We start from the raw sequence: 26,433 nt of genomic DNA, 5'->3' as shown, positions 1-26,433 counted from the left end.
TGTCTCATAAAAGTTATTCAGCAAACAAACCTGATGCTAAACCTTAAAAACTTACTTCAAATATGATGTTTTCTTATTCTATGGTATCCTGCAACCGTATTCTCTCGTCCTTGGCTCGTCCTTAATTTGAAAACTGCACACGGTGCCGGAGAAAATAAAAAACCTCTTCTTTCGACAAGAGGTGAAATGATGTGCCACTCAGCATCAGCAACTACCAGTAGCGAATAAAATGTTGGGGTGGCACCCGGGGTGGCCAATCAGATGCCAGGGGTGTCCAGTGCCACCCTGGACACTTCCCTGGACACAATGTCCTACACCCATTGGACAGGTTTATATATTTATTATTTATTACAGGTGTGTTTACAGGTTTGTAAAACTGTGATATATCACAATTTGTGACATTGGGTTGTGCAGCTATTATTTATTTGCTTTAAATGGCAAATGACATACTCAATGTGAAGTATGTCAATTATTATCTTAATCACAACTGAAATGAACCTCACTTGGCCTTCATCATAAGAATGAAACAGTAGAAATTTAATCAAATGAAATGAGCATTTTAATGAAGCAGGTGCAAAAAGTTAAATTCATACTATGTCCAACATGTTACCATGTAGACTACTAGCTCAGTAAACACTCACAGCCACCCAAAACAAGAACCCTTAGATGATTTAAGCATTGAAGGGTTAAATAAGAAGGATTGCTAGGACTTTTTAAGGCCCTATTGAGAGGACACAGCAACAACACTCTGAGAGCTTTATATTACCTTTTAAGTATTTTATATACATATAAATATCAAAGGCAGGTTAATGTGAAGTGGAAACACCAAAAATGAAATATCAGTATCAGGAACTACTTATGGTTCTCGCTAAGCTAAATAATAACAATGTATAATAGTCAAAAATACAAAGATAATGGCAGCACTATAGACAGACTTGAGTCCTCGTCATTGACAGTATTTAACAGATAAAAAAAATTAATAAAATATGTCAGCCATTAACAGCAAATGACTTTTACTTATTCATCAGTCTGTGTGGCTCTGTTGCTACTACAACTTGGTGTATTAGTGAAGCTTCATTAAAAGACTCAGTACTCCCAGAGACAGGAGCTGTCCATAGTAGTGACGTCACACTTGAGAGTGCCTCCTTGGTCAGCACGCAGATATTTATTATTTTTGCTCTTGATGGCCATTTTTCCATGCTCCAGAAACTCTAGAAAGAAGTTCTCTGGCTCTTCACCATCTGCACACACCAAGTCACTGCTAGTGACATACCAGAACTTTCCATTTCCACCTATGAAGGAACCCAAACAGTTAGTAGGTTTTTTTGTTTGTTTGTTTTACCAGCACAGCTGAGGAATCTAGACACTAAACTAGAGCTACTTCTACTTTGTTAAAATCCATATAGTAGAATGTCTGAAAGATAGTTATTACTATACTCAAAGAGACTATGCACCACTTTAAATTTGATGTATGGACTTACACTGTATGTGATATGCACCATCGTTGTAGAGCAATGAGAAGATGTCATAAATAGAGCGGTTGACGTCCAGTGTATTGGAGCTCTTGTGGTGGCAAACAAAGCCATTCACCCCTCGCAAGATTAGGATTGGACGGTTTATCAACTTCAACAAGAACTGCTCATCACTGCCTAAAGGCGCACAAGAAGAGTGAAAGCTTATCCTTTGTTCTTTTTTATAGGTTTGATAGCAGCAATGGAATTTGAATGAGTTAATAAGTCAGGTAGCTGACCTATTATCTTATTACACTCACCCACTGTATCGCTGACTGCAGCAAGCTGTCCATTTTTTCTGTTGCAGACATATTTTCCATTACTAGCTTTTAGAGCCACTCTTCCACCAAGCCATTCTATGTCGAACATTGTGTTGGGCTCACTGTTGGTGAGTGTATACACAATATATTTATTCTAAGCATATGAATAATATATTAATATAAAGATTCAAATAAAGCCATTGAAATAAAAACAAAATCAAATAAATTAATTAAAATAATTTTATTCAAGTAAAAATCTAATAGGAGTCTAGTATATTGCCATTATATGGCTGACATATTAAGAGTTCCCATGAACAGCTACCAAATTCAGTGCTTGGATTCAACCCTTTAGCTCCTTAATTTGTTATGAAATATTGAGGGAACTGGCCACGCCTGGCATGAAACTGCTTAAAAGTCAGTTTCATGGCTGTAGTTCCTAAAGGGTTAATGCAATATTTTTGTTAGACCCCTTGAATTAAAGCTGAAAGTCTACACTTCAATCACTTATTGATTGCTTCATTTTAAATCCATTGTGGTGGTCTACAGAGGCAAAATTATGAAAATTGTGTCACTGCCCAAATACTTATGGACCTGACTGTAAGTAAGTAAGTGTGCTTCATCATTTTTCTATAAAGTCCTATAGCAATTTCTTCTATTTGTGTAATGACAATGCCCCTTTGATTCTCCTTGTTTACTCTAAACCTAAAACCTGGATATTTAAATAAAAAGAGTAAACCAAATATCAGAAATGGTAAAAATGCATACAGACATTGCCTTACATTTCTGTGGCTGTAGTATGGATGCCTGCATGAATGACGAGTGTCCAATAATTCCCTGAATTAGTTCTGAACATGCATTTCTTAGTCTTTTGGTCAAGTTCCATCTGAAATGTCTCCTGATCTGTTTCCTCATCCTGATTGGCTGAGATGCTGACACCTGTAAACAGAAGGTATTTGTGAGGGTGTTCAGTGATTGTGATTGAAATTACTAAAAAAAAATTATTACCCTTAACATTTTTATAAGAGGCAATTAGAACATTTGAAATCACCCTATATTGTAGTGTTACTTTTTTTTTTTAGGTTTTCTGTGAATTAGCAATTGATTTTTTATTAATCAGTCTAAGGCAAAGGAAATCGTGCACATCACAGACTAGTTAGCATGATTGTCATATCACAGCAAAACAGTGACTACATTTCCCATCCTGCACTGCGGGGATTGCACCGCAATTCCCAGAACACTCGCCTTCATTCTAATCATGCACACCTGCATTCAATTCACAGCACAATCACAAACACAGTTTAAAAGGACTTTCTATGCATTCGCTCTTGGCAAAGTATATGCTCAGTTGCCTTCTGTCTCTGTCATTATCAAGCCATGATACTGTGTTTCTTTATTCTATTTTTTGACCTTGTTCATGTTTATGACCTCGGCTTTTTGCCTTGCCTTGTTTGGACTGTTTGCCTGATCACCTGACCTCTGCCTTACTTTGTTTATTGATTTCTGCCTGATCCTTTGAACTTGTACTTCTTGGATTAAACTATTAACCTGCACTTGCTTCCGTCTCAGCCTCCACTATGTTCCATAACGTGACAGTGATATCATTGTAGATTTGTGCATACTGCTGGCTTTTATTCATTATTAGCAACCATGTGGGAGAATATTCGTTTATTCTAAGAGAATGTGATAAGTAGGCTAAGTGTCCTGTGTCTTTTACCATGGTGTATTGAGGTGAAATGTTAACCAAAATACTCACTTATAACTAATCACTTACTAAATAAAGCTAATATCATAAATTATGTATTATGATACATAATTGTGCCAAATGCTGATGCCACTTAATATTACTCAAGGAATTCATGTAAATGTGAAAGGAGGTAATGCAGATATCTCACAAAACCCTTAACAAGTATAAAATTGTCTACTCTATTGTCTTCTCTACAGGGTTGTGCATTTAAATGCATTTAGATAAAAAAAAAAAACTTTTTATCTAAATAAAACAATAAAATCTCAATAAATCAATAAAATCTCAGCATATCTATAATAAAAACTCAGCATGTAAACACATATTTCATCATGGCATGTCTAAGAATTACCTTCTAACTCTTATTCTAAGCCTGTTACTAGAATAATCCTGCACCTACAAACTCCTCCCCACCTGTTAATTTGCTTACTGCAGTAGATCTATGCATGGAGCAATGCAAATGTGAAGGGCCAACTAAGCAGCTTCATGTGCCTTACTCCAACTAACATAAAGCAATGGGGAGCTAAAGTAAAGAAATGTAAACCAATGTAAAGAAGATTTCTTACTCCCCATTTCTTTAAATTATTTATATATATATATATATATATATATATATATATATATATATATATATATATATATATATATATATATATATATGTTCTTGCAATGCAACATACATCTGTACTTTACAGTATGTTCTCATTCCACTGGTTGAGTCCAGTGAGATTCTCAACAACCTACCAGTAGTTTAACTATTTAAGATGTGCTCATGTGTTCCATTTGCTGGACATTTTGTAAATGTAATTTCTGAACACTGTCCAATTAAATACTAATGAAAATTGGATTTATAGCAGATGAATGCAATTTTATTCATATTACTTATTGCTGGAGCTATGCCCAGCCATATTACGATGATTAAAAGCAATCAATCTGCCTCTTCCTCTGTATTTCATCTAAACAGTATGATAAAAGTATGCCTGAATTAAGTCTTAGATCTGTTTCTTCTACCTGCCTACCCCTTCGATCAAACAAACCTTTTTACCCTTCTACTGTATATAGCTCACTAGTAGGGTTTGTTATAGCAAAAAATCTCTGGCTTGTTAACAGGACTGAACTCATATGCAACTAAAATCTGCAGTGGGTTTACAGTGAGGATACCAGAGTTAATTAATGCTTCCTACAAAGGCCATAAATGTCTTGTCTAAGACTAGATAGCTGATGACTTGATTTGCTGTGTATTGCAGTTTCAGCACTGTGGTTGCTGTATCCTGTACAATAAAATGTTTCTCACAGCATATTTTGATCATCTAGTAATTCCATAGGTTAAGCATGACCTTGATCACATATTGAAAAGGAACATCTGGTGGGAATCATCTTAGTTTCTTCTCTCTGTTTACCCATCAAACCTCACACTGAGTTCTTTCCTTTCCACTCTTGGTCACTGTTACCCTACAAAATGCCATTCAGAAGCTTATTTTGCCCTACAGGGTTACATTTCTAGCCCATTATCCCATTACTGTTATTAAAGTAATATGAGTGTTGCTGGCCTATAATTTGTATGAGTGCAGAATAAAACTGCAGACCTCTGTGAACCAGATATAGAGATATATGTGCCTAAAAAAGTAACTAGATTGTTCCAAATGTCTATCTGTGCTCTTAGCAATCATGACCTCAAGGTATAGTTTGGTGGGTTATAGTTTACAAATTTGAAGCAACAAAAGAACCTCATGTCTGAAAACAACTATAAAATAACATTGTAAATAAAATTATAAAATAAAATGGCATGCTACCTATATAAATTAAGCCTGAGACTCCAATTTTAGCTAGTTCATTTGATAGGTAAATAATAATACACAGCAAAGATCTGCCTTGTCACTAGCTAATATGATAAAAATATTTGATGGTACTTGTGGACTTCCCAAATTCATTGATCTCTCCTAGTATTTTCCAAACCAGTCTGCAAATATTTATTTGTGGACTGTAAAACATCACAGTGCATAACATTGTTTGACTTGCATGAATGCACGAAAATTGTGCTAAACGTTACAAAGAATCAGCTAAAAATAATGAACAATTTTTACTTTACTGAAATCATTATATTACATCACATTACATTGCCTTACTTGCTATTTAGTCATGGTCCATCAATATACAATATATATCTGCTCAAAGTAAAAAAGCATAGTGGTTACCTTGACGGACAGATAGGTATCTTTTGTTGGCTGCCAGGAAAACCACTTGAGGATGACTCTCCTCAAGATCAAAAAGCTCATCTTTACCCGGCTTTGTACATCTCCCAGACTTCAAGGTGCCTGAAGGACCCGTTGGGGCTAGGTACTTTCCCTCATTATCTTTGAAAGCCAGCTTACCAGACCTGAGATCCAATGTAAAAGCTGTTTCAGGACCATAATCATCTACCAGCTTTCCATTGCTACTGAGAAAGCGGTTGTCACATGTTTTCACACTGTACTTTCCTTCCTTGAAGACCAGGGTAATCAGGGAATCCACACCCCATGGGATATCACTGTCAAATGAAATCTCACTCTTTGAATCAGACAAGTGTGCATAGCGTTTGCGCGCTATGCTCAACATGTTAACCTGTGGGTGGAGGGCCAAGTGGATGGTCCACAACTCAGTTTCTCCAATGGTCTGGCTAAAACAGGTCAGGAAATCTTCTGTGCCTCCAAAGTATCGCAGATAAGGCTCTGACTGCAAGGCCCAGCGGCCATCTGACTGAGCTACAATCAAAAAGCGACAGTCAGATTCTGGAACCTCAGTTGCACAATTCACTTTGCCATCTTTATCTGTGGATAGGTAACGGCCAAGGTGACTGCGAAGGAAAACCACCTGACCATCCTGGTCATCCTGCTCCAGACTCCAGAGTTGTTTTTTCTTCATACTTGTACCAGATGCATTTACCTTGAAGCCAAAAGTCTCAGCTGTGAGGTAGCGGTTATCATAGTTGATGAGCCCAAATTGGAGCTTTAAAGATTTGCTTATTCCATTGGTAGCCATTTTGATCAGATAACTACAGCTTGGTATTAGATGATTAAGATAGATGGAAAATTGGGTGCTTTTTTATTAAGGCTACAACAGGTAAATTTAAATCCCTTTGAAATTCCTCTAATCCTCTGGTTCCAGATTTACTCACCCTTCTGTCCTTCTTGTTCCTTATTGTCATACAGTACTACTAAGGTTTTTTTTTTTTTTTTGGTTGTTGCTCTTTTTGCTGTTGTTGTTTGTTTGTTTTTGCTCCACACTTCACTAGCTAATGTCTCTCTACCTCTACTGCAGTTGTACAGGTGCCTGCTTTCTTTTCCTTAATCCATCTGGATTAGGCTCAGCAGGACAACACAAAGTAACACCTCTGACATCACACAGCAAGGCTCTAACTCCACCTCTCTGTCTGTTTTCTTCTTTCTGCACAAACCCTTACTGCATAAAACTGCTACTTAATTTACTTTTCGATTCTTGTCTTCCCTGACAGCCTCTGTCCACTCACCAATATTAGATTTGTAGTAGGTGGATAAGTGAGTGGATCAGGATCTTGAATGCATTGTTTAATTTCTTCAGAGAAACATTTTTTGACCATTTCATATTTTGTCCACTTGCTCTCTGATTTCATTTTTTTAAACTGGGCAAATATTTATTAAACGGAAAATGTGTTTGTGAGATCACATGAATTTGTGCGTTTGGTAAGTGTTTTTACAACTGAAGGAAGAGTCAGGCCTTTCTCCCTTATGTTTGTTCCTAGGTAAATATTTCCAATTTACATCTAGTTTGACTGCGGTTATTTTCTTTTTCGCAGGATCAACTTTTTCTTCCATATATGTCAGTATCCTGCCTGAAAACTGCCCGATACCTTGTGTCCCTCCTAATTTACCAGTCATGTAGCTAAGACACAAAATACAATAATAAGGACTACCTCACCCCTAGACCCTAGCATTACTGACTCTATTGAGAGTCAGCAAGTCAGTAGAGTCACATTAAAAAGTATTGAAACCACTTTGCTCCTTTGTTTTGTGGCCAACATCTGATACATAAGTACTTCAATCTAAATGTGGTTTCTTCATAATCTCCCATATTGACACTTACAGGGCCATCACAAACTTTATGTTCCATTGAAGAAAGCACTCTGCCTGGAGAACACAACAAACCCAGTATAAGCTTTGAACTTGAACTTTTATTTATCTGACTTGCTAATAGCATGTTGGACAGATGGCAAAATGAACAAAACACACTCTCTTTCTGCTGCTCTGCACCATTAACACACACTTTGCTCACTGTGGGGAGAAAGAAAGAAACATAAAGAAGTAAAATACAGATGTGCCTCAACAGCCATCACCCTTTTGGCACATCACCCAATTCACACTCTCACACTAAACTATGCCCCACCTGCTACAGTCACTCCATAACATTATAGGTCTTGGCATGCATGCACAAGTACACAAGCAGGTATCCAGGTGATTCTTACAGCCCCTCGAGGTTAGGAGGGGTGAAACTGCCAGTAAAACCCATTTTTCTAAAAGTGTAATGATAAAAGGTTGTAAGTAAATTCCCTGCCAGGAGCCTCTATGGGACTATTGAGCAAGGCCTCTGCCATTCTACCTCTGTATTCTACCTAATTTGTAAGTTGCTTTAGATAAAGTCATTTGCCATGTGAATGAACACAATTAATTATTTACTAAGCCAATGTTTTAATAATGTTTTCACAAAGTAAAACGTTTATTGTATTTGGGTATGTAGTTGTGGAGTTGTGTTAGGTCACACCACCTCTCCATTGCACATCAGCTGTTGGCTTGGTACTAAAGTGAAACGAAGCATAAGCCCTCACACAGCCTCACCTGATAAAATGCAAAAGACACTGTGTTAGCCTAAACCTAACACTAACCGGCCCTGCATGCCCAATCTATCCCTAATCCTCACTCAGCACTAATGGACATGGTATATATTGGGTCAATAAATCCTTTTAAGGGCTTAAGTTAATATTATTGGGCTTTCAAAGGACTGGTAAATTAATGTGCTCACTGTGGATGCTGAGTGTGTCCCACTGTTGGAATTCAAAAAAAGGAAATTTACATTCTTATTTACAAAGCAACTACTTTCATACTTTGCATCTCAAAGGGACACTAGGGCTAAAACAAAACCTTAAATCTATTTAAATTTTAGACTTATGTGTGTTTCATGATATACTGACGTTTTTGTTATTTATCACCAGTTCACTGCTAATATTGGTTATGCGGTAATGCTTTAGAATACAGATCCATCATTAATGATTAACTACACAGGAAGAAATTAATAACGCAGTATTAACATTCTAGTAACTACTATTAACTGACAAGAAACTCTGATTAACGAAGTAATAGCACACAGATGTATGCAGTAGTTCATTAGCTAATCAATAACTACTATTTCTTTCATGCCTCCAGTTTCCTCACCCAGTTGGCTGATTGACATGTCCAAATTGTCCGTGGTATATGAATGTTTATGGGATTGAGCCCTGTGATGGATTGGCACCCTGTCCAGGGTGCCTGTGCCCAATGCACCCTGGGATCGGCTCCAGGTTCCCCGTGACCATGAAGGATATACAGTATAGAAAATGGATGGATAAATACATGTGGAAGTAAATAAACATAAAAATAAAGGAATGCATAAATAAATACATATAAAAATAAATGTAAAAATAAATCAAAGAGTAAATGCAGAAAATAATAAATGAAGGAAAAAAGTCATATATTTCTATTTATTTTTTTATTTCTGCAAGTTTGGTCCTATGTGACATTTCATGGTTAGAAACATTTGCTGTGGCAAGCTAGCTAATGTTAACGTCTTTAGCGATGGCGTATGGTTTAATAATAAGTTTGCAGTTTAAGTTAACTCATGAGGACCTTCCATTGATATAATTACTAACGAAGCTAATTAATGCTAGGCTATAAATAAACCAACCTTTCATAATCTTTAGGTTTTTTTTTTTGTTTGTTTCTGTTCACTCAGTGATTTACATATTTGCATATCGGTAATCACTACATATTAAGACTCAGACTCAGTTTGTGTTTCATTCAAATACTTTATTAATTCCAGTGCATCATTTAACTAGTTAGAGTGCACACATCCTAATTTATGTTGTATTATACACACTTTTGTTAATACTGTTTCCTTTAAGTTACTGTTGTGTGGAATGAGCTGAGGAGGGGATGGCTGGTGTATAGTTGCCTTGCGGAATCGCCAATGGGGTCCGTGCGCATTAAAGGCCGACACGCCACATTCACTGCTATTTTTAGTTCCGCTTGCCAGTACCAAGATGCAGACTGACTGTGGGGAGAGTGGGGTGTTTTGTGTTCATTTTCTTTACTTTGTTATTCATTATGTATTTTTTTTATTTATTTGTTTCTATCTTTATTTCAGTTATTCAGCTGACCTTGTCTTTAATGTTGTACTTTTGTTTGCAGTGTAAGTTTGTAGTGTTTTGTTTCTCCCCTGTGTGTCTAAAGTGGACTAGTCCATTTGTATAAATGTGCCTCTGTTGATTTATTTGTTAACTCAGTTTGGTTCTGTTCAGTCCTCAGTTATTTGAGTTTAGTTCTATTGAGTTTGTAATGAATAGAATATGATGTGGCCTGTGTTAATAGTTGACCTCTTTTATAGGCCTAAATATTGATTTTGATTGTTTGAATTTAATTAGATTTATTGGCAAATATATACTGTGATTCATTAAACTCTTTTTTTGGGGGAAACTGTGTCCTTTGTGCCTTGACTGCCTTGGTCCCTCACAAACAGCTTACCCAAATCATAAGTCTGCTGTTACCTATTTATTTATGTAAACAATCTTGTTTATTCTTTAACAGTAGCGGTTTCACTTTAATTATGAAACAGTATATAGTTTCTTAGTAGTTCTCTGGGAGGCATGAAAGAAATAGTAGTTATTGATTAGCTAATAGTGAACTACCACATACATCTGTGTGCTATTACTCACTTATTAGTTAATCAGAGTTTCTACTTAGTTAATAGTAGTTACTAGAAAGTTAATATTGCATTATTAATTATTAATTAACTGTGTAGTTAATCATTAATGACGGATCTGGATTCTAAAGTGTTACCAGTTATGCTAGCTAATACAATAGAACCCATTAATTATTTTAAGTTACTTAATACCAGTTAGTACTGGGTTGGCTTTTCCCTATTTTGTGATATGTGAAGGAAAGGATGTCAAGCAAGTAAAATTTGGTACTAACACATACTCTAACAATGTAGACATGAAGCTAATATGAAAAAGCTATCCGAATTTTTGCGAGCACACATGAGCTACTTGAATTGCAAAGTAGGACGCTGTGCTTAAGAGTCTCACCTATTTTTCTTAAGTAAAAACTTTGACTAGGTATAATATTGACAACTTTATACTCTATAGAAAAAGATTTTAGGTGCACCCTTAAATTGCTTTACGGCTTTTAATAAGTAAAATTAAAATTCAATTAAAAATCACTATTGCAGTTAGCTCACCACATTTTGGTGAGCATGACTTTATATGTTCTGCTTACATTATCCTTATGCATCAACTGTATGTACAGTAGAGTATTCAGTATTTAAGGTATCCAAAGGTCATATTTGAGTAAAGATAAAGATATCTTTCTGTGAAATAACTCAGTCAAATATCCATACCCATGAGAAAACTATTCAATTTTAAAACTTTATTATATATTTAAAACATTTAAATAGTTGATATTATATAAACTTAAAGTGCCAGTAGTTCACATATTGTTTGCCTTTCTTTTACAAGAAACGTGATGTAAAATATATTTTATGATAACAGTGTATATGTGATAAATCATGTGTCCCATATGCCTGAGGAAAAAAAACATTTGGAAAAAAGGACTTACCTTCACATTCATGCAGTTATCCAATCAGCCAATCATGTGGCACCAGCACAATGCAAAAAATCATTGAGTGAGTATATATATCGGTGAGTGTATATAAAATTAGCTATGAATTATTTGTCATTTAGGGCCCAGAAATGTTCAGAAATGGTCCTGTTTTGTACATTATTTTATTTATTATATTTACAGTGCAAGCTATTTTTGTGTGAAAAAGTTCAACTGTGAAGCTCGTAAGTGTCACTTACACCATGGACAATTCCCCTCCAGATCGCCAGAGCGCAACCTCCCTCATAGTTTCAATGTCTTCCTTGGTTGTTTCACTGATTTCCTGTGTACACATCTTGTGTTTTCTTTAAATTGTCCCCGTAATAAGTTCTGTGTTATACAAGTGGTTTATACATACTTAACTGTATAATGTTTAAAATCAGCAATTGAACAAAAGTGTATTATGTGTTTCTTGAATTTTTTTTTTTTTTAAAAAGTACTGTGCTTTCCATCTCTGGTTGCTGGGCATTTGTGTTGTCTGGTGTGTGTTCCCTTTCCAAGGGAACTCTACGTTGCGTCGCACTTGACGCTTTGGGAACACCCTGTTTCCGAAACGGTGTCTGAATACCTGTGAAATCACAGGTGACAAAGTAGAAATGCGTCACAGAGACTATATAAGGCACCCACAAACTATGTCTTTCAGCTTTTTTTTACCCTAGGTTTCAGAGGTTGTGTTCCACCATGCTCCTGATGACGGGCACACATTCTGTGTTAAATGTTTGGGGGTAGAGTCCTTGAGGGGGCTGTCTGTGTGCATTGTGAGAAATTCTCACTAAAAAAACTCCGGGCTCAGCTGGCTCTTTTCTCGATTGAAGGGAGCAGGATGCCTGCCGGCTCAAATCATGGAGGTCACGCCTCCCCCCATACAGAGACAGGTTGTCCGGGCAGCCACAATCCCAGTTCTCCAGAGGCACGAGAATGGATCTGAGGATCGTTCTAAGTGCTAGAAGAAAGAAGTAGTCCCGTGGGGCTGATAAAGTGGGGTATTGGGGACTTTGAGGTTGTTACTGCCCCCAGTATTTCTGTAGGGCCTCATCTATTCAACAATTTTCCACGTTCTTATGTCCCTGTTCATTGAGCTGGGCAGAGTAATGAACTTATGATACTTTCACTTAAAAAAAAGTCTCTCTCTCTCCCTTGAGTCTGCCAAGGTACGGGAATGCAACTGAGTTTGGGTCTGCGTTACCTAAAACTGTGCTTATTATATGAGCAGTTTCAGTGTGTTATGCTCAGTTTATCATTTCCACATTCAGTTCGAGTATTGATTTGACACAATAAAATCTGAAAATCGCACATTCTTGCATCCATGTCTGTTGGGTCTGTTATGAATGCAGAATATTTCTGAGGAAATATTTCTTCTCATATTTAAAGGGGGTATTTATTATCACTGGAAAGTTTTACGCTCTATTACATGTCTCTTTCACATCGTGATTCCAAGCGTAGTGGGACCCAGTGACTACCAGGATAATGATACAAACGCTTCAAATTTACCCATGGGGTAATTGTATGCTCTAAATATGTATTGCTTCACTTCGTGGTGTGGATAGCATCAGTTAGACCCTGTCACTGAGGTGCAGGGGCTACGAGACGTTTCACAGGCAGACTAGCGGTGTGGCTACTTAACGGCTGACTATATGCTTTGTGCTGGGGTTCATCCACGGGGAAGTGTATGCTCTAATATGTTTCATCTCATCGTGGTATGATTAGCTTTAGTTAAACCCAGTAACTGAGGTGATGGGTTTTTTCGCAAATGCTTCTCAGAAGAATTTAAGTTATATAGTTGCTGTTCAGGTGGTCAAATGCTCATAAAGGGGCAAAAGGGATGAGGGAAGGTAGCTGACTTCAATTCTGTTATGTAAACCATGCTCTCTTACAGGCAGTTTCTGGATGTTTTATCCAGCTTAGACACTGTTATCTAAAGCCGCATTTTCCCACAGCAACATTTCCCCTCCGCTCCTCAGTCGAGGCTGTTGGGGCAGGTGAGTCCATAATATTTCTGAGGGAATATTTTTCTCATATTTAGGGGGAAAGTCCCTACCAAGCCATATATTAGGTTACCTGAGGGGTCCTAAAAGTAAAGGGTGGGATTGATCTTGAGGGGCTTCTGGGTGGGCCTTTTGGAGTGTAGCTGAGCTTAGATTGCGTTACCAGAAACCTGGCTCATCATACGTGTGGTTTCAGTATGTTACATATATACTGTCATATTGTACGTTCAATTCGAGTACTAATTTGTCACAATAAGATCTAAATGTTGCACACTCCCGCATACCCCCCCCCCCCACCCCCTTTCAGCCGAGTCTGTTAGGGCTGGTATGAACGCAGGGTATTTCTGAGGAAATATTTCTTCTCATATCTAAAGGGGGAATATTGTTGAAGACAGACATCCTACTGAGGTAGGGGCTGAGGCCCGGGGCATGGAGTGGTTGAGGCCATGCCTCTTTCCCGATTTCCCGAGTTCGTCAAAATCAGTAAAGTCTACTGCTGGCAGCTCCGCTTAGAGTCTAAGCCTTAGACCAACTCCGAGTATGGTTATCAGACATCAAAGACCTGTTGAGGCAGTGTAGGTTATAAGTCTGGCCCCTGAGGGGTACCAACTCCTAGGTGTCTCTCAACCAAGGTTGGGAGAACGTTTTTAATATTAGAGCGTTATCCACAAGGAAGTGTACGCTCTAATGCGTGTCTGTTCTTTTGTGGGATAAATATTGCCAGTAGAACCAGTAACTGAGGTGCTTGGATTCTACAGGGGTGAATTCAAGGAGACTTAGGTGGTTATACTCGAGGGTGTGGCTTCCTCTAAGGCAGTATTTGAGGGTATGCTGTAAGATGAGACATTCTATGTTTGTTCAAGAAATGTTTTAGTGCATATATACTTCAACAGACATTTTTTGACAGACATGTTTCAGTATGGCATAGTGAGTATTCTCATTCCCAAAGCATCAAGTGTGATGCACTGTAGGGAATGCCTGGGTTATGTATGTAACCCTGTTCCCTAAGAAGGGAACGAGACATTGCATTTCTTTGGCCATACTTTGCCATGCCTGCAAACTGCATCTTCCTTCAAACAAATAGAAGCTGAATGACATAGTTTGTGGGTGCCTTATATAGTCTTCGTGAAGTGTTTCTACTTCGTCACCTGACTGAGGCAATCCAATCAGATTTGCGTGATTTCACAGGTATTCAGACACTGTTTCCGCCAGGGGGCATTCCCAAAGTGTCAAGAATGATGCAACATCTCATTCCCTTCTCAGTGAACAGGGTAGTTAGTTTGTACTCTTTTTTTGGTGTTCTAGCCTTTTGAACATTGCCTTAAGTGTTTTTTGCTTTTTTAGTTTATGCCTTGTTTAAAAAAAATATATTAAAAAGTAAAGTCACCTCCCTGGATTTGTTAGTATCATTTTTAAAAAAAACACCCTGAAGATTAGTTTTTAAAGAATTGGGTATTAGTATCAGCTGTATTAATACTGAAGATATCAGTATCTTCAGTAGTAAGAATTTATTGATTAATATTATTATTATTATTATTAATAATAATAATAATAATAATAATAATAATAATAATAATAATAATAATAATGTGATGATGATAATAACAATAATTGTACTTGTTATTATTATTATTATTATTATTATCATCATCATCATCATCATCATCATCATCATCATTATTAAAAATTATTATAATTAAAGCTGCAAGCAGCATTTTCAGGGGCCAAGCACCCAGGCTCAGTAGGCCACACATTCACAGAGGGGCTACAGTTGTTGCATAAGCAATCACAGGAAAGCAGAGCTATAACTATAGGCATAGGGATTCAAGAATTATTTGCAGCTCCATGCATTTGCCAATCCATTATGGGAGAATGGTTTTGAATTTCAGAGTTCCTTTGATAATGTTTAGACAGGTATCAAGATGACGTGAGACAAATTTGGTGAAGATTGGACAAAATTTGATGCTGGAGTAGCAAAAATGGCATTTTTAACATGTTATTGTAACTTCTGAGCAGTAAGTGGCACTGCCACAAAATGTATTGCATAGCATCAGGGCATGGTCCTGAAACGCCTACCAAGATTTGTATCAGTGTGCAAGGTCATTGCTGAGATACAGCCTCATTTCCTGTTTGGTGGCTTTGCTGTCAGATTTGTTGGCCCATTATGGGCAAACTGTTTGGAGTATTCAAAATTCTTTTGATAAGTTTTGTGAGACTTCTCTGAAGATGATGTATGACAAATTTGGTGAACATGGAACAAAATATGTAGAAGGAGTAGTGGAAAACAGTTTTTGACAAAATCCAAGATGGTGGAACATCTAATCTAATCCATGGATGCCCGGCTTCTAAATTTTGGACAGACGTGTACTTTCAAATTAGGCCAAATTTGACCAAAATTTGTATGGTAGACTAGAATGTTGGCAGCACTTGGCCCAGATTTGGTCAGAATGTTCCTTAGACCCTCCCTAATTAGTGTGTCAAAATTTCACAACTTTTTACACGATGGTACTTTGGGCTGCCATAGACACCCTAGCAAGAAGAAAAAGAAGAAAAGTTAGAATAACAATAGGGTGCCTACACACCTTCTATGTTTGGCACCATAATAATAATAATGGGAAAACCTATAAACCTGGGGGCATGAATAGAATGCTAGGTGACAATTTAGCTAGCTTAGAACACAGATGGGTGGATGGATGGATGAATGAAATGACTCCTCTTCATAGTCTAAGAGTAATTGTTTGTAACACACATGCACATGAGAAATCATAATAATCCATTTTATTTATGTAGCAATAAAGAGCAATAAAGAGCAATAAATATGACCATGGTTAGTGGTTAACATGTTTTCCTCACACCTCTGGGGTTGGGGGTTCAATTCCCACCTCTGCCTTGTGTGCACAAAGTTTGCATGTTTTCCCCATGTTTCAGGGGTTTCCTCCGGGTACTCCAGTTTTCTCCCCCAGACCAAAGACATGCATTGTAGGCTGATTGGCATTTCCAAATTGTCCGTGGTGTGTGCGGTTGTGCCCTGCGATAGGTTGGCACCCCATACAGGATGTTCCCTGCCTTGTGCCCCGAGTCCCCTGGGATAGGCTCCAGACTCCCCTGCGACCCTGTGTAGGGTAAGCGGTACAGAAAATGGATGGATGGTAGTATGGAAAATATGACCATCTATCTTTTTTGTCCTGATAATTATCCATCCATCCATCTTCTACCGTTTACTCCTTTTCAGGGTCACGGGGGAACCTGGAGCCTATCCCAGGGAGCATCGGGCACAAGGTGGGGTATACCCTGGACAGGGTGCCAGTCCATCGCAGGGCACAATCACATACACACTCACACACCCATTCATACACTACGGACACTTTAGACATGCCAATCAGCCTACCATTCATGTCTTTGGACTGGGGGAGGAAACCGGAGTACCCGGAGGAAACCCCTGCAGCACGGGGAGAACATGCAAACTCCTCACACACATGGCCCCGGCGGGAATCAAACCCCGGACCCTGGAGGTGTGAGGCGAACGTGCTAACCACTACCTGCTAATTATATTGCATGCAAATTATTTAAATAAAAATATAATGAACAATTAAGATGCAGCAGCCATGTTGAATATATTAGCACAACAAGAATAGTAAAAAAAATTTGAGATGCTCATTTACCACCAAAGAAAGATATGGTATTTTTAGTCTGTTTACATCCCTTTGGGTTCTGGTTGCTCCTGCAATAATGTTAATGCCTGGCCATCACATACCATGACCTCATCCCTCATTTACATGCATGCATATGTACAGTAGAAATTTGAGTGCATGAAACCACAACTGTACCATGAAGTGTGATTATGGACATCCTCAGAGACCACTGACAGTGTACCATACCATGGGAAATGTCAAATTTGTTATTTGGTGGTTCCACCAAGGCCATTCTCTCTGCCTTGTCACCCACATACTGTGCCTGAAAGTAATCATTTCTTCTTTCCACCTTTCTGTCTGTTCCTAACATTATTTCATGAAACAGCTTGACTGTGGACAAGGGAAAGTAGAAGTCCATAACACATGCCCATCACACTTCACCTAATTCAGTTCATCTTACCTTCATATCCTTGGCAGATGTCCTACCTTTTTTCTTATTGCTAAAAAAGCCTCATGATATACCAGACTTAACCAGCTAAATGGAGAGATGTGGTAGATGAGTTACATTTTAATGGATGTAAATGTTTACATTGCCCACAATTAATAGAGCAAAACTAGCCTACCATTTGCTTGATACAAATCTATTACTTTGGCTCCTCTTGCCCACCAGACCTGCATGATTCAATCTGATGCTCTACTTCTGCATGGAGCTTCAGCAGTTGCAACTCAATTTCTGCTGTGGATGATCCCACATGGATACTCTACAATTGCTGGGGATTCCCTCTTGTACCTTAGAACCCTTGTAAAGACTCTGATGGTACTGAATTTTTTTTCAACACACTTAGTAATGTTTGACCTTATAGTATACAATTGAGTAATCATTCATAATCCCAACATTGGGTGTTTCCCAGAAGAGGGTAGGTTCCCTATTGAATATGGGTCATCTTCTTTATATAATCTCAGGGATTTCACCTCTAGCTTGTTCATTAAATCTAAATCTACATCCGGATCTCTGTAAAGCTGCTTTTGACAACGTGTAGTGTTAAAAGGGATTTACAAATAAAATTGAATTGAATTATAATTTAAATATCTTACTGTTACAGGGCTTTGTAAATTTAGGCAACCAACCAGCTTTATTTGAAATACTAAGTATTCCACTTATTGAGTGTATACCATTAGAAAATTATGCCTGTGTCGTGACGCAGAATGAGAGAGTGCTAAATGAAGATAAAGCAAATGAAAAGCCAAGAAAATACCCAAAAGCCATGAAACAAATGAGGGTCAGGCACTGAGCAAACTGTCATTAGCTAGGCAAATCCAAAAGAGCCGAAAGCTAAACGAGATCAGGCTCAAAATCAATCAGGCCTACAAACGGCTCAGCAATGTCACTGAGAATGATTCTGTAGCGATTCTTCAAAGAGTTCATATTTTACCTTACAACACATTGTAATTAGATATCTGGTGACTTGGGGTATGAATAGGCTAGTGGTGAGTGCAGGGATCGATCACATGATGGAGCATGGAGTCCATCAGATGCCATGGAAGCCTGCATGAGATTATTGGATAATATGGTTGTTGAAAAGGACCATCCAAGCTGTTATCAGTGTCAAATCCAAAAGCCAGCGTCTGTCATGGTATGGGGTGTGTCAGTGTCCACGGCATGGGTAACTTGCACATCTGTGAGGATACCATTAATGTGTATGTACACATTATGTATACCAGAATGATATGTACACATTTTGGAGCAACATACGCTGCCATCCAGAGCAGAACAACGCCAAACCACATTCTGCTGGATTACAAGCATGTGCTTGCGTAAGCAGAGAGTGTGAGTGCTAGCATGGCTTGCCTGCAGTCCTGACCTGTCACCGATTAAGAATGTGTGGCGCATTATGAATGCAAAATAAGGCAACAAGGTCCTGCACAGTTGCACAGCTGAAGAAAAGCATAATGGATGAATGGGGGAAAATTCCGTTTGCTAAACTTAATCAACTGGTGTCTTCCCTCAGCGCCCAAAAGCTTAATAAGTGTTATTAAAAGAAAAGGTGATGTTACACAGTGGTAAATAGTAGACTGTCCCAACTTTTTTGGAGTGTGTTGCAATGAGTCTGTATTTTCAAAAATAAATTAAATTCACAAAGTAAAACATAAAATATTGTGTTAATAATGTGTTTTCAATTTAATTGAATTTTCAAATGATTCTTTTTGTTTTGCATTTTCCATACTGTCCCAACTTTTTCGGAATTGGGGTTGTAGAACAGGTTAAAAAATTAATTAAGTTTAAGACAGTAACGATGGATTGAATATGTACATATATTGAAATATATTTCAACATTTGCAGTCAGAGATTGTGGTGATGTTAGCTAAAGACCTCTTTCTTCGGTGTTCCCTCTGAGCATACTTCGGCTAGAATGCCTGAATACTAATCCAAGAGGCAGAGCTTTCTGAATTCACAAACAACATGATTAACAGTCAAGTCACAATGTCTTCTTATCATGATTGGCTCGATGTTACTGGTCCAAATCCTTAGATTTGCTTTCTCCCATTGAAAGAGCCTGGGGTGCTGCAGCGACATTTTTCCTTTGAACATATGTTGTTGTTGTTGTTGTTGTTGTTGTTGTTATTATTATTATTATTATTACTATTATTATTAACCATTGATGAAATGTGGACATTGTCTTTAACAGTGCACATTGTCACAAAGCAGCTTTACAGAAATCCAGATATATATTTTAAATGAAATTTATCACTAATGAGCAAAAAAAAATGAGCAGTGGAAAGGAAAAACTCCTTGAGATTGCATGACGAAGAAACCTTCAGGGGAACTAGGCTCAAAAAGAAACCCAAGGGAACACAAAAGGGAACCCATCCTCAGCTGAGTGACACCAGATTTATTCATCATTTCCCTTCTACAACTGTATACCATAGATCTTAGATCTAAATCTCAGATTGGGATCTTACTATTTAGAATTGTGACTGGAGTGAGAATCATGTTCAAGATCTAATTCTTTAGAATCTTATTAATAAAAGTTCTGGTGTTGGTATCATTACTTAAAGTCTTATTGTTGGCCTTGGTCTCAGTTTCTGATGATCATGATCAAGTTTTTTCAGCATGCTGAAAATCAGCATCTGTTCTTTCCACTTTTGCACCATGTCATCACAGTCATAGAAAATAAGCCATTTGGAGGGATTTTTTTTTTAGCAGTGTGTACACATGGCTCTCATACAACAGATGACAACACCCCCCTGGCAATTCCATAAATTGTAGATTAACACCATGAAAATTCAGCTGCATACCATTATTGAACAATAATTATGAATAATCACAGCTAGTCATAGTAATAATCACAGCTAGTTATTGTAGAATTATTGTGTTAACAAATTTGCAAAAATGAATCAAAATTGTTTATTGTCACTTTTATTTGCTCAGGCACTAATCTTTGAGAAATATTAAACAGCATTTGGGACACAGTATTACACAAATGGTGTGTCATTAAGAACATAAAAGATTGTACAAAGACTGGTGAAACTTTGATGATGAAGATCACCTACTTTTTGTGTAGGGAAAAAAAATTATAAATTATAAATATCCTTTATTGCTCTTGATTTAATATTTTATGGAGGTTTCCTGCTCCATAATTTTCCAGGCTTTTCATTATGGTCTTATAAACGGTGTAACATGCAGTAGGTTAGCTGTTTTGCTTTTTTTTTATTTTTCAGAAGACTCTCTTGGGCAGCATGGTGGTGCAGCAGGTAGCGTTGCTGCCTCACGGTTTCTGGGTTCCAGGTTAGATTGTGACCTCTCTGTTTTGCTCAGGCTAGTGTTTCTGTGTATGTTCTCCCTGTGTCTGCATGCCTATACTTTAGGTTCTACCGTTTCCTCCCACGTCCCAGAAACATAGCAGTGTGGTTCTGTAGGTGGATTGGCTTAGATAAATTGCCCCAGGTGTGAACGAGTGTGTGAATGTATGTGCTCATGGTGTCGCATCCAGAGCGTATTCCCACCTGACGCCCATTGTTCCTGAGATTCGTGAGATGACAGGTTCTGGATTCACTGCAACCCTGACTAGGATAAAGCAAATACTGAAAATGAGTGAGGAAACTCTCTTCTTCATAGTGATCAGCAGATGGAGCCATTTAACTGTCAGAAATAAGCTCCTAGTACCACTTGGTGGCAGTAGAGTCTATAAATGGTACAAATAAAGGAACAAAGCTTTGCTTGAGAGGCAAGAAACAAAACAAATAAATACATTTTAAAAAATACATTTACAGTTACCTAGAAACAAAAATAGCTTTTTATTTTGTTGTTGGTGTTGAAAAAAGATTGTTGATGTACTGACAGTACTGAAGATCGAGATAGATCAGAATATTATGGGGTAATATAGCAAGGAATCTAATACTATCATTAACAACTTTTTCTCAGTTTAACAAATATGACCCTAAAGATAAATGTACCAGTTCTCCTGAATTATCACCTCAGTTTCAATCCAATGTTGCTGCTGAAATGACATTCACATCCATATTTGCAAAAGTAACACTTCCTTTATTCATGCCATGCTGAAATCATACTGTTTTAACACCCTTATTATCCACATTAAAGCCCATCCTGCTCTGTATCAACCCCCCACTGCTGTAATCAACACCTTCAGCCATACCACTGATGGATGAGACAGGAAGAGGTAGCCCCTGCTGACAGGAAGCTCATTTTGAGTGACAGGTGTGGTCATGCTGCTGGGCTAGGCGCTACCTTAAACAATGGTCATAAATGTCAGTGGATGACAGTAGCTGTTTAAATGACAATTTGGCTTGTTTATTCAGACACTGAATATCACAATTAGTGATGGCAGCCCAGTGCATCTCACTGCCATCAGCTTGATAAATGGCTCAAGCTCCTCTTCCACAGTACACATTTTAAGATTGTGTTTTATGTTTTTGAGTAAATTGCTGTCTTCTTTTATTGTACCATGTTCATGTATTCATTAAATTATTCTAGTGTCCCTTTTAAATAGGAAGTGTAAAATGAGAGTAATTAAAATGCTTTGTTTTTTTAGCCGATATTCCAGATTTCTTTTTATGTATAGCAAACAGAGGTCCCCGAGAGATTCAGAACTGCTGAAGGCAGAAGAGTCATAAGCATGTGAACATTAATGTTTAGTGAAGTGTTCACAGAAACTCAGAGATGGATGTATTCAATTCAAGCACCGTTATGTCTCATGTCCCATCTCACCAAGTAGATTCCCTTTTCTTTCCGTTCGTCACTCTCAGTCTTTCTCTTCATCTTTTCTTTGTCTTTTCTTTGATTCTCAAGGTTTCCAGCTGAAGGAACTGTTGAGGGAGCTACAAGGAGATGTGCATTTATACAGACAGAGAGAGAGAGAGAGAGAGAGAGAAAGAGAGAGAACAGAGAACTGATCAGCTTTTATAAGATCCTCCTGTTGGTCAGGACATAGATGAATGTGCTCACCTTTTCAGAGAAGGCCATTGTTCAGGTTTGCTATCCATTAGCACCTACTACTGCATCCATTAGCTTGTTAAACTCACAAGAGGGCATATTCTATGTGATAATGTCTATTGTTAAAAGCACTATACAAATTAAAGTTCCAGCACTTGCATGAACTCTGTAATCTTGTTCTATGTTGATACATAACTGCCCCCCCACCACACACACACATGCACACACACACACACACACACACACACACACACACACACACACACACACACACACACACACACACACACAAAATGAGACTCTGCTAAGTGGAAGGATGTCAGTGTGATATTGCAAACTCTAGATGGCTTTTATGTTATATATGGTATAACAAGTTTTTGACCTGTCTGATTTGGAGAAGTGTGTTTGATTATAATAATTCATTGCCATCATCATCTTAAAGTATTTTTTACATGAATATATTTGAAAATGAATACTTCTTGTACTCAATTACATTTCCATTAAAACATTTTACTTAACTTATATTTTCATTTAGACCTTTTAAATACCAAAAATACACATCTTGAGGATCATGACTAAATTTGATGAGTTATATACCACAGCCATCAACTTTGCATAGGAACTGCTAGTTAGTCTCGTACATTAAAAGGAAAAATAATGAAATTGTCAGGTTGATTTCATGCAAATAAAGCAGTAAGGAAAGCTATTTCCTCTAACCTAACCTTCAACTTTATAATTTTATAACCTAAGTCATGCAAATTGTTACAAATTCGCAAGTATGCGAACAAAACATGTCCTGGCTTCTAATTTTTTAATAATTTTCCTTAAACATTTCCTTACTGTAAACTGAAGAAATTTGTCATGATGATGACATGACATGATTTTAATACATTTATACATGTATAATTTTTCTATTTTCTTGCCTAAAGCATAATGATTTCAATAAATAAAAGCCAACAGGGACCAAAATTTTGACACAAATATACATAATCATTTAATATTTTGTCATAAATCAAACTATATGATGACTGAAGACAATAAATTGACACATTAATAAAACTGATAGTTAAACATGGGTAATAGGTTTAAAAGGCAGTCCCTTGTGAACTCACATGCAAATCATCACATGATTACATGTGCAAAATGTTTTTCAGACACTTTGCAAGTTACGTTTCACCCTTTTCTAACACATCTTGGACTTTCACACGTAGTGCATGCGGTATCATTTTCACATGTGATTCTTTTCACATGATTCATTTCACATGAACCATGTGAAATTGTTCATTGTTTTTTCGACAATTCACTTTGCACACCTTTTTTTTCTTCTTTCATTTATTTTTTGACATGCGGTTTCTAACATTGGGGCATGGTGGCTTAGTGGTTAGCACATTTACCTCGCAGCACCAGTTTGGGGGGTTTGATTCCCCCCTCCGCCCTATGTGTGTGCAGAGCTTGCATGTTCCCCCCGCGCTTCGGAGGCCTCCTACATCCTCTCTGGTTTCCTCCCCCAGTCCAAAGACGTGTTGTAGGCTGACTGGCATTTCTAAATTCTCCGTAGTGTGTGAATATGTCTGTTTAATTGTGCCCTGTGACAGGCTGGCACCCTTTCCAGGGTTTCCACCGCCTTTTGCCCCAAGTTACCTGGGATAGGCTCCAAGCTCCCCTGTGACCCTGTGTCAGATAAGCGGTACAGAAAATGGATGGATGGATGGTTTCTAACAAGCTTAATTCATTTTCACATCACCAACATCATATCACTCATATGATGTCACATATTTCCGGGCATGGCAGGGTGAAATGCACTTTCACATGTTTTTCACATGATCACGTAATATTCACATAATTGCAATCATGAAGTCATATGGGAAAACATATGATTGTATTGGAATGTATGTGATTTTCTTTCCATAAGGGGTGGATGGTACAGATGCTGTTCTGCTTTAACTGGAGAAAACCGTGAGCTTCTGACCAGCTCTCATTACTGAGGGTGTGCACACATCAGCACCACAGGCTGCATTTCCCTCTCATCAGCATGTCTGCACTTACTGACTCTGTAAATCCACATATCAATTCACAGACGCACACAAGCTTCTCAGTAACAGTTTATGTGGTCTAATGGGGACCTTTGGTACACAGAGTTGAAGTGGTCATCATACGAAGCATTAAATGCCAGCTGTTTAAGAGTGCAGCTAGAGAGCTGTTCTTTATTTTCATGTAGCGAGAGATTATTACTGGACAAGAAGATTCAAAGCAGAAATCAACAGAGAGCGCGTGTGTGTGTGTGTGTGTGTGTGTGTGTGTGTAGTGTTTTGTTGTTTAGGAATATTTGCTACATTGGTAATGATTTATGGATAATATATATTTTAAAAAGTCAAAAATGTAACATCAATTAATTTCATGGCTTAATACTAGACATTGATAGTTTCCTATACAATTTTTTTGTTGTTGAAGAATAAACTCAATTTTGAATGGGATTAACAGAAATTTAGCCAGTTGGAATGTCAGTCAATATACAGTGTGTCCAGAAAGTATTCACCCACCTAGTAATTATTTTCTTTTTGCTGTATTGTAACATCAAATTTAAGTGGGATTTTTTTCTGCTCCTTTTGAAGTGACTTTCTACAGAAATAAAATTAAATAAATTATTTAGAGGGATTTCTTTAAAATCAGAATTATTTAAAGAATTATTAGAATTCTTCTGGACATCTGGAGTTTGCTAGAAGGCATGTGACAAAAAACTAATCACTAAGGGGGCGAATATTTTTGGAGGTGCTATAACATAATGAATATAATAGAGAGTTGTCTAATGATATTATGTATAAGTGTAGCTACACTGCTTAGATAAAATGTATAAAAGAAACACAAAACTACTAAAATACTTAATTTTATTCTGAAATCATTATATATTGCTTTTATAGTTACTTGTGGTTTTTGCCTTGTAAGAAGATGGATTAAATTTAAAATGCTATTCAAGTTGTATTTTATTTGTGTATTAGTGTCACGGTGGTGCGGCATGTAGCCTTGAGGGTCCTGGGTTTGATCCTGTGCATGCTCTAGTTGTGTTCACATCGGTTTCCACTGGTTCTCTTGTTTCTTCCTACTGTCTGAAAACACGTAAGTAGGTGGATTGGCTATGCTAAATTGCCCCTAGGGTGTGAATGTGTGTTCGTAGTGCCCTGTGATGGAATTCTCTCTCAATACGTCTTAGCTCTTATAAATCCTCCATCTTGCTAGAGAATTTGTCTCCATGCCTGTGTATGTAGTGACTGTATCTCCCTCTCTGCTTTCACTGTTTAATATATGGTATTGCAATCTAAACCTGGCTGGATGTGTGACGGGTTGTGATGTGGTTTATTACATTTCCACACACAGAGCCTGTAAAAGAAGGACAGATTTACACACAGGAGAGTAAATAGTGAACAGGCGGGACACACTGCAGCTGGTAATGCCAGGGGTTGAAGTACAGACACTGACTTCTAACTGCTCAAATGTGTTCAGTTTTCCTCACACAAACTGTAACATATGGTGGCTATAAATAACTGTGTTTCTCAAACTCACACCAAATAATGAGGCCGAAGCTACTATCAGTGGTACCAGTACCCATAACATTGGACCTGTAATGTTTATTGTCCTGTAAGAAATGCAGTAATTGACATGAGTTCCTTACCAAAAACACACCACTGTCAGATAGTTTATGAAGAAGGTCTGCAGATTTATACCTAGCTTTTTTTCTCTTCAAAATCTAAACTGCCGTTGAGACATTTCCAGATTCATGCAGTTTGGAAAGCACACGTTTTAATTATATAATATTAAAATCAGTTGAGAGACAAATGTATCCTCTGTAGCGCCCTCTATCTGCTGATATTTATATAACACTTTTGGCATGCCTTCCTTTTGTAGCTGGTTTGGCATGTGTCTGAAGCAGTGCATGCT

General features: G+C 37.6%; 1 protein-coding gene across 2 annotated transcripts; it reads right to left on the bottom strand.

The window, feature by feature from the left end:
• Positions 1–562: 562 nt before the first annotated feature.
• Positions 563–6,896, bottom strand: fscn2a (fascin actin-bundling protein 2a, retinal). 2 transcript variants are annotated; one of them, XM_053653960.1, is made up of 5 exons: positions 5,708–6,896; positions 2,551–2,707; positions 1,763–1,893; positions 1,482–1,685; positions 563–1,292 (listed from the first exon to the last, which is right to left on the bottom strand). In XM_053653960.1, the coding sequence occupies exons 1-5, from the start codon at positions 6,528–6,530 to the stop codon at positions 1,087–1,089; spliced, it is 1,521 nt and encodes a 506-aa protein (XP_053509935.1). In that variant the 5' UTR covers positions 6,531–6,896; the 3' UTR covers positions 563–1,086. The 2 variants fall into 2 exon arrangements, with proteins under 2 accessions (XP_053509935.1, XP_053509927.1); XM_053653952.1 differs by having other exon boundaries at positions 1,482–1,649; positions 1,772–1,893.
• Between the last annotated feature and the right edge of the window lie 19,537 nt (positions 6,897–26,433).

The sequence above is a fragment of the Ictalurus furcatus genome, chromosome 2, assembly GCF_023375685.1.
Source record: "Ictalurus furcatus strain D&B chromosome 2, Billie_1.0, whole genome shotgun sequence".
Classification (NCBI taxonomy): Eukaryota; Metazoa; Chordata; class Actinopteri; order Siluriformes; family Ictaluridae; genus Ictalurus; species Ictalurus furcatus.
This window is presented reverse-complemented; position numbering and strand designations above follow the sequence as displayed.